This window comes from Chelon labrosus (assembly GCF_963514085.1).
Source record: "Chelon labrosus genome assembly, chromosome: 13".
Lineage (NCBI taxonomy): Eukaryota > Metazoa > Chordata > Actinopteri > Mugiliformes > Mugilidae > Chelon > Chelon labrosus.
Window position 1 is genome coordinate 21,249,419 of NC_140346.1, and position 8,909 is coordinate 21,258,327.

An 8,909-nucleotide genomic window follows, 5' to 3' on the forward strand; every position below is an offset into this window, starting at 1 on the left:
GATGCAAAAAGAAATGAAAAAAAAAAAAAAATGATAGGGAAGTAATAGAGGAAGATGTTACACCTACTATGATTTTTTTTTTTTCCTTTCCAAATAGAAGTACGGTATTTGGCAAAGTGGTGAAAACAGCCATTTTAGAGGAACAAATTTAGCAGGGTAAAGAATCTATTACAAACAAGCTGAGCGGAGTGAGGCGAGCGGAGGCGCATCCTTATGTGTCCAACATGATTAGCAGATCACTGATTCAAAATGTCTCACTATCTCGGCAGCATCTACATTCTCATCCTCCCCTCCTCGCCGCTTTCCCCCGCGCATCACGCTTATCACTGTCTGTCTCTCGCCCGCTCGGGTAATTTCCCCCCGTTAGAAATCCGCTACCTAATTCCACCGAAGACATGCATGAAGTAAGGTGTTAATGGAAATAGTTTAAGGCCTCAAAAAAAATAATTACTCAAGTGTGGATATCAGTTTCGTGAATAATGGGATCTCTTGGACGGCTTCCTGCTAAGACATGTGATTGAAGAAAGTATCATCTTATCTCAGAAACAGCAGAAAAGAAAAAAGGCCGATCCCCTTTTGTCTTATTTTGTGAGTTCTTCTATAAAATGCTTTTACTGTGAGGGTCAATAGACTGATAAAATGTGAACCAACACCAAATTAAATGATTACAATGCTGCATCTCAAGTACCTGGTGAACGCTGCTTAATGCAAATGTTCCCACAAGAGTGGCTGGAAAATTTACTGTGTCTTGTCTTATTTGTCTGAGGAATAAGGCAAAGCTTTATTTCCCAGGAGTAATGCAAAACGTTTTCATCTATTTACTCAGTCAGTTGGTGCCATGCTTGATACGTCTTCATGGAAATGGCAAACGGAGAGCCGGATTGAGATAGGAGGTGAAAAAAAAACAAAAAAACAAGCACCCGCTGAGTGACAAAAGAGGGAAACGGCTTTCTTGTTTAGTCTTCGCGGTGTGAAGAATCTGGATATAGCTGAACGATTCATGTCCTGATGCAGGTCATGACAGTAGCATCAGAAGTCTAAATAAAGATAAGGCCTTTTGTAGTTCTCTCACGCCGAGTCACGGTCTCCAGCGCGACACAATTCGCCCGCATACCAGCGCACATGAACATGAACACACACTCCAACCTTTTGACAGTGCTCAACCGTGAAGAATCACCTCATTTAGTGAGCACATTTCTGGTTTCGGAGGATGCATGCATTTCCATTGTTGCCCAGTGGCATGGCTTAACAAATAGGATTAGATCCGTGCCCGAGAGAGCACACTCCTGTTCAGGTGACACACGGCTCCCATGCTCCAGCTCTGCAGCTAGACACAGAGAATTACTGTTAAAGGTCAGTGGAGTCAGACACTGAATGTCACAGCTTAGCCACAGTTTGGCAAGAAAATACATTCAGATAAATAGGGCTGTCTCCTGGCGAAGAGTAATTCTGCTCCTGAATTTCCAGCATAAAAGAACCAGGATTACAGGCTGAGTTACAAAGCAACAGAGGCATATCGATTAGAGGCAGTGAATCAAGCCTCCACTATGCTGTGAATAATAAATCGAGGAGAAGACAGCCAGGGGTTTGTCGGATGGAGCATTCATGATGGGCTGTGAGTTGTGCTCTTTTCAGATGAGACAGTTCAGATAAGTCGCATCTCCCATCTCAAGGATCTGGGGAGTCACATCGCTGATCAGAAAGCTCCTCAGAGCAGCTCACTATAAGTTTAAATAAGCATTCCACAGCCCATTTAACAACACAAAGGGAGTGATTGCAGCTTCCTCTCCTTGCAAAGAAGCGCCAATGGATTCAGGGAGGGAATCGGACTCTTAATAATGCATTTCCCGAAGGTGACAGAATATTGGAAAGGGTAATTTCTGAAATAGCTGCATGTGTTGTATCAGACGAGAGCCTTGCATCAGGGATCCAGTCAGCTTCACTGAGAAATCTTGTGACTCAGTGGAGCAGGTGTTATTGTTTGCTCTCTTCAATAGAGTCCTCATTGTGGGCCTAAACACACTCAGTGGATTTCGGGCTGTAAACCGTCAGCAAGAAGGTCCATAAGCGTAGCGCACTCTGTTCCCTGTGTAGAAACAATCAGAAAGCCAGTGTCAACGCTTTGTAAAAAACAGATCATTTTTAGCCGCAGCAGCAGCAGCATGGATAAAGAGATATAATGTCCTAACATTGTGTAAGTCTCCCTTGTGACTCCAAAACAGTTGTGACTCATCACAGAATGGACATGGGTCTTCTGAGGGTGTCCTGTGGTGTCTAGCAACAAGATGTTGTTAGTGGTGGGCCTTTGGGTCCTATGGGTTGAGGGGAGGGGCCTCTGTGGATCAAGCTTGTTCCAGAGCATCCCACAGATACTTGATCAGTTTGGGATCTAGTGAATTTGGAGGCCAGGTCAACACCTTCATCTTTTTTGAGTTATTCCTAAACTGTTTTTGCGTGTGTGCCCGTGTCAGGCTGCATCCTGCTGGTGATGGCTACTTCCATCAAGGAGTGTCATTGCTATGGGGTGGGGGTGCCTGGTCTGGTCTAGGTGGGTGGTACATGTCTAAGTAACATCCACACGAATGAATGCCAGGTCCGAAAATTTCCCAGCAGAACATTGTATTGTCACAAGACGGTCAATGTTATTGACTTCTCCTGTTGGTAGTCATAATTTTGTGGCTGATCGGTGTATACTATCTGAACACCTGCAAACCTAAGGACATTCTCATTAGATTGGTTGCCATTTTTTGTACAGTGCAAAATTGCTATAATAGAGCATCTAAAGGCCATAAGCATTACCGTCGATCACTCATATATATTTAACCTTTTTGAACAAGATGCAGAGGCACAAACTCTAAATGTCAGATAAAAAAAAAAGTTTTCTTTTATTTTGTGTCTTTTTCGAAATCGCCCGTCTTTCTCAACCTTCCTGTCACTCATTACTTTCGTGTGTGTTCTCTTTGCAGGCTGTGGGCTGGAGTTCCTGCTGGTTCTCTGTGGCCTGGAGTTTTCCTGGTCCTGCCCCCGCCACTGTATCTGCTACACTGCGCCCAGCACGGTCTCCTGCCAAGCCCACAACTTCCTGACGGTTCCCGAAGGTATTCCTCCCGACAGCGAACGCATCTTCTTGCAGAACAATAAGATCCACCGCTTACTGCAGGGCCACTTCAGCACCAACACCGTCACTCTCTGGATTTACTCCAACAACATCACATACATTGAACCCTCCACGTTTCATGGCTTCACATTGCTGGAGGAGTTGGACCTAGGAGACAACCGACACCTGCGCACCTTGGCTGAAGACACCTTCCACGGGCTGAGTCGGCTCAACGCACTTCACCTGTACCGCTGTGGGCTCAGTTCACTTCCAAACAACATCTTCAAAGGCCTCAGAAATCTGCAGTACCTTTACTTGCAGGTACACTTTGTTCACCATTTTCTCGAGCTTAATGCATTTAGTTCACCACTAAGAATCTACTGTAGAGTTTAACTCTGTCATAGAGTTACCCTGTTTTACCTTACCTTTACCATTAGGTAAGGTAAGGTCAGGAATGGCTTATTCTCTTAACAAATAATCACAGATTGAGTATTTAATTTGTTTAAACAATGTTAGTAGTAAATGCAATTCAAACAAGACACACCATGTGAGTGTAGCCGATTCACAACATGTATCCCTGGCATTTAGACATAATTTTTAGGTCACAGTGATACAGTCATGTCGGACTGAAAACACGGTGTAATATTTAATTGCGTGCTCTCTGTACCTCCTCAGGATAATCATCTGAAGTTCCTGCAGGATGACACATTTATGGATCTGCACAACCTGAGCCACCTGTTCTTGCATGGAAACCGTCTGTGGAGCCTGAACCAGAACACCTTCAGAGGTCTTCGAGCCTTGGACCGGTTGCTTCTGCACCAAAACCAGATCGAGTGGGTCGACCGTTTGGCCTTCCATGACCTGAAGCGTCTCACCACCCTCTACCTGTTCAACAACTCCCTGATAGAGCTATCTGGACAGTGCCTGGACACGCTGCCCGCCCTTGAATACCTACGCCTCAATGACAACCCCTGGTCATGTGACTGCAAGGCAGTGTCCCTATGGGAGTGGTTGAAACGTTTCCGAGGCTCGACGTCTTCAGTGGGTTGCCACGCGCCGGCTGATATGGTCGGGAAAGACCTCAAGGAGCTGCGCAAGGAGGACTTCCCCAACTGCTCGCCGACTGTTCCTAACTCTGAGTCCAGAGCCCAGACTAACAATTTATCTGGCACGGTCAATCCGTCTTTGAATCGTGGGGTAGCAGTGGGCTCCGGAGGCCAGACCCACATAGTGCATCCCTCGAGGCCTGGCCGTTATCGGAACTGCACGAAGCCTCGTAACAGGTCGAGCAAGGGGAAGGGTGACAACGAGGTTCACCACTCGAAGGAGGTCATGGCAGACAAGGAGGATTCATCCCCAGATTTCACAGAAGGGGGGAAACATGACCACACGTCCCCGGATGGCACGGTCACACGGAGGAAGCACAAGTGCACCCCCCGGACCACTGTTCGCCCCCCTAGTGGGGTTCAGCAAGCCAACAACAGGGCAACGTTATCCCAGCCCTTACTACATGTCTACACCCTCTGTGTGGCCTTGATAGTGACAAACACTGACTACATTCTCCGTTGACCTTCAGAGGGTGTAGTTTATGCTAATCTCAAAAAAAAGAAAAAGAAAAAACGCAGCCCTCGGACCCTCTATTGCTCCTGCACTATAAGGCCTGTGTGTCTGTTATGTATGTGTGTGTGTGAGTGGGATTATATGTGTAAACATTGTGTAGGGAGCTTCACCGTTGAAACAGGTATCAAAGCATCAAACATCTTTAAGAGAAATTCACAGCACAAATTCAGAGGGATTGAGGAGGATAAAAGGTGAACGCAGACAAAGCTTGCACTGCCAGTGCCTGTATGATTTCATCACCGTGCGTCCTGGTGTCTTATATATTTTAGTTTTTCACTCGACTGGAGCTCAGATAACCAAAATTTGGTGAAAAGAGAGCTAAAGGATAAGAGATGACGGAGCAAGTGAGGCGAAGCTTGTTAGCTAGTTGGCTCGTATAAGCTAGGAAACATATAAGCTAGGTCTTTATAAGTGCCCCATTGAGCTTTAATTCAGAGTTCAGAGTTTGTAAATTGTTATCAAGAAGGTTTAAGTGGAAAGTCGATGAACTTGTACAGCCTCCAGCGTGAGTTTTTATCCTGCTCTCATCCTTTCTGCCAAATGTATTTTTCTGTTGCACCCATTGCTAACAGCAAGTCCGAACGGTTGCTTCCTTGTTGCTCAAAGACATAAACATGGCAATAAATTGTCAGTCAATATCAGAGATAGGAATTTGCCATTCTCACTCCAGTGAAAATGTATAGCCACAGATATTTTAAGGCCATAAACAGAACAACAAGTGAGATCATACACTGTATGAAGCCGAAAAATAAAAAAAATCCATCAACGGCACTCTGCACAATGCTGGCTTTTTTTCAGGTACTAAACCTTCTGCCTAACAGTATTTCAACACGCAGCTCTGTCTGGCATCTTTTGTTTAAGCCACCTCTCTCCTTCTGTGCAACTGAAGATTAAGCTGCTAATTGCTTCAAGATGATGAGGACTGCCATCCGCTATTTTCATTTGCCTGGAAAACAATGTGTGTCTCTGGGAGCTCAAGCTGTGAATATTGAAGAGTCTGTCTATATCTCGTGTCAGATGTTGTTCATTTGATTTTTTTCGAAGACACAAAAATGGACCTAGACATGGGTCCCTGCTTACAGGGCAGACAGGAGCCTTTAGAGGTCAAGGGTTTGGGAGGTTTCTTCAGTTTCCCCGCGAGGTTGCGTTGAACTGATTCCTCCACAGTGAGTACATCCCTTCGTCATCGAGAACGTGGGGAACCACCCACCCCCTTTTTTTTCTTAATCTCCAAACTTCAAAGAGATACAGGAACAAGTCTCTACGAAAAAAAACAACAACATGTGTGTACCTTAAATGACTTTTGTGATCAATAAACCATTAAACGAACATTTTGAATGGAGCATGGCAAAACTGGGATCATGCAGCAAGAATTATGCCTCTTTATTAAACTGATTGTCCACGGGGATCTAAGACCAAGACAACTGCAGACTGGCAGATGGACTATTAACGGGACATCTTGCTGTACTTCTGGAGCTCTCGTGCCTCCCTTAGATGTACCGATAAGATGTTGTTTGTATCAATGATGTGAACTGTACCAAGAGGACTTCTTGCAGTGCTGATATTAATCATTTACTGTATTACTATGAGAAAAACAATATCAGTGACATCAATGATGATAACAGGGTTTTCCGCTCCTCCTCCTGCCGGGAGGGGCGTTTCAGTTTTCGATATTTTTCTGGTGATTTGTTTATTTACGTATTTTTCATGTTATATTTTTAGACTCTTTTCTTTGTCCGATGCACAAATAATTCCTCACCTCCCTCTTTATTGTTCTACTGTATGCCTATCCACTTTCTTTTTATTTCTGTTATTTTTAATTTTTTGCCATAATTAAATGGTTTCCATATGTTATCATCAAAGGTCAACAGTACAAAAATGTTTATAAAGATATTAAAATCTATATCTTCTTATGTCTACCGTTGCAGTTTGCGCGTATTTATTGCCGCATTTAGAGCTTGGCTTGCCTTTTTTTCCGTTTGAATTCATTCAAGACTCAAATTTATTCTGTCTGGAAACTTAGCCCCCCCCCACCCCTCCATGTTTACCCCTCTATCTTTGCTGCACTTTGCAATGTGTCTCCCCTGATCAGACCCTCTCACACCCTGCGGGCTAAACTATAGTTTCCCACTACAAATAGGTCTCCTCTTTCCATACAGCCCACGCAGCCTGTTTGAACAACGCTATACGAACTTTAAACATGATTTCTGTAAGCTCCAACACACACACAAAAAAAGAAGTAAATGTAAAGATGACACGGAAACTGTGGTGTCACAGAGTGCAGCGCAATAAATCATCTAAAAGCACTAAGGATATTAATGATAGTGTCATATGGGATCTGTGGATATTCCAGGCTATTATTAATATTATTAATGGGCCTTTAGAACATAAATTCTATTTCCTCTCTAAATTCATCTCGCCCTGATAGAAATTGATCCAAGTAAGTGTTCAATTTAACTTTTTTTTTTTTTTTTTTCTCTCCCCAAATTCAGTTAAATGATAAATGAGCACAGAAGGGGTTGGTTGTCCGCATGGATGAAAGTGCTGTGTAATTATATTTAAATTGATAGCAGCTCCGGCATCTGGTGTTTGATGCTCATCTGCTTAGCGGCCGTCGTCACCCTCTCCCGGCTCAATCGAGACACCTACACGTCTCCAGTGACTACTCTTATTCTGCCTTCCTTCACATAACTCGCAAAAAAAAGAGAAAAAAATCCTGGCTACATAAACATTTAATTCCTGAAACTGCCCAAAAACTGTGAATATGGAATAATTTAATTTAATTAAATGAAGTACGCCAGATTTTATCGCACAAAATTCTAACACATTTTTTTGGTACTTTAGTTTGAACCCACGTTCCTGCCAATTTTCAGATGTCCATCATTATGTACGTAGACTGCCTGGCCAAAAAAAAAGGTCACACACTCTTAATATTTCCTTGGACCGCCTTTAGCTTTGATTACAGCACACATTCACTGTGGCATTGTTTCAGTAAGCTTCTGCAATGTCACAAGATTTATTTCCATCCAGTGTTGCATTAATTTTTCACCAAGGTCTTCTATTGATGATGGGAGAGTCTGACCACTGCACAAAGCCTTCTCCAGCACATCCCAAAGATTCTCAATGGGGTTAAGGTCTGGACTCTGTGGTGGCCAATCCATGTGTGAAAATGATGTCTCATGCTCCCTGAACCACTCTTTCACAATTTAACCCCCATGAATCCTGGCATTGTCATCTTGGAATATGCCCGTGTCATCAGGGAAGAAAAAATCCATTGATGTAATAACCTGGTCATTCAGTATTTTCACGTAGTCAGCAGACCTCATTCTTTGGGCACATAATCTTACTGAACCTAGACCTGAGCAACTGCAGCAACCCCAGATCATAGCACTGCCCCCACAGGCTTGTACAGTAGGCACTAGGCATGATGGGTGCATCACTTCATCTGCCTCTCTTCTTACCCTGATGCCCCCATCACTCTGGACTCATCAGACCACATGATCTTCTTCCATTGCTCCAGAGTCCAACCTTTATGCTCCCTAGCAAATTGAAGCCTTTTTCCTGGTTAGCCTCACTGATTAGTGGTTTTCTAAAGGCTACACAGCTGTTCAGTCCCAATCCCTTGAGTTCCCTTCTCATTGTTCATGTGGAAATGTTCTTACTTTCACTATTAAACATAGCCCTGAGTTCTTCTGTTGTTTTTCTTTGATTTGATTTCACCAAAAGTTTAAGTGATCGGCGATCACGATCAATCAGGATTTTTTTTCTGACCACATTTCTTGCTCAAAGACGATGGTTCCCCACTATCCTTCCAGTTTTTAATAATGCGTTGGACAGTTCTTAACTGGTTGTTTAAGAAATGAGAAGCTATTCATTGCATCAGTTGAGGTTAAATAACTTGTTGCCAGCTGAAAGATAATCACCCATGCAGAAATTATCTAATAGGAGGCTTGTACCTATTTGCTTAGTTAAATCCAGGTCCTTTTTTTTTGGCCAGGCAGTGTATTTCTTATGTCTTTTGTGTTTGAATGGAACCAAATGTGGGCAGCCTCACAGCAAGAAGGTTCTGTGTTATAATCATAGACTGTATATAAATATGGACGTCTCCCAACAAATGTGGGATTATATACTGCACTTGTTTTGAATCCATTGGCCGACTGGGGCCTTTCTGTATGGAAACGCCGTACATGTA

The 8,909-nt window shown here is 43.5% G+C and overlaps 1 protein-coding gene across 1 annotated transcript; it reads left to right on the plus strand.

Moving 5' to 3' along the window:
• Nucleotides 1–249: 249 nt before the first annotated feature.
• rtn4rl1b (reticulon 4 receptor-like 1b) lies at nucleotides 250–4,666 on the plus strand (the record flags this gene model as incomplete). Its single annotated transcript, XM_084558214.1, has 3 exons — nucleotides 250–349; nucleotides 2,967–3,418; nucleotides 3,773–4,666. 3 exons carry the CDS (start codon nucleotides 250–252, stop codon nucleotides 4,664–4,666), a joined length of 1,446 nt encoding a protein of 481 aa, XP_084414340.1.
• Between the last annotated feature and the right edge of the window lie 4,243 nt (nucleotides 4,667–8,909).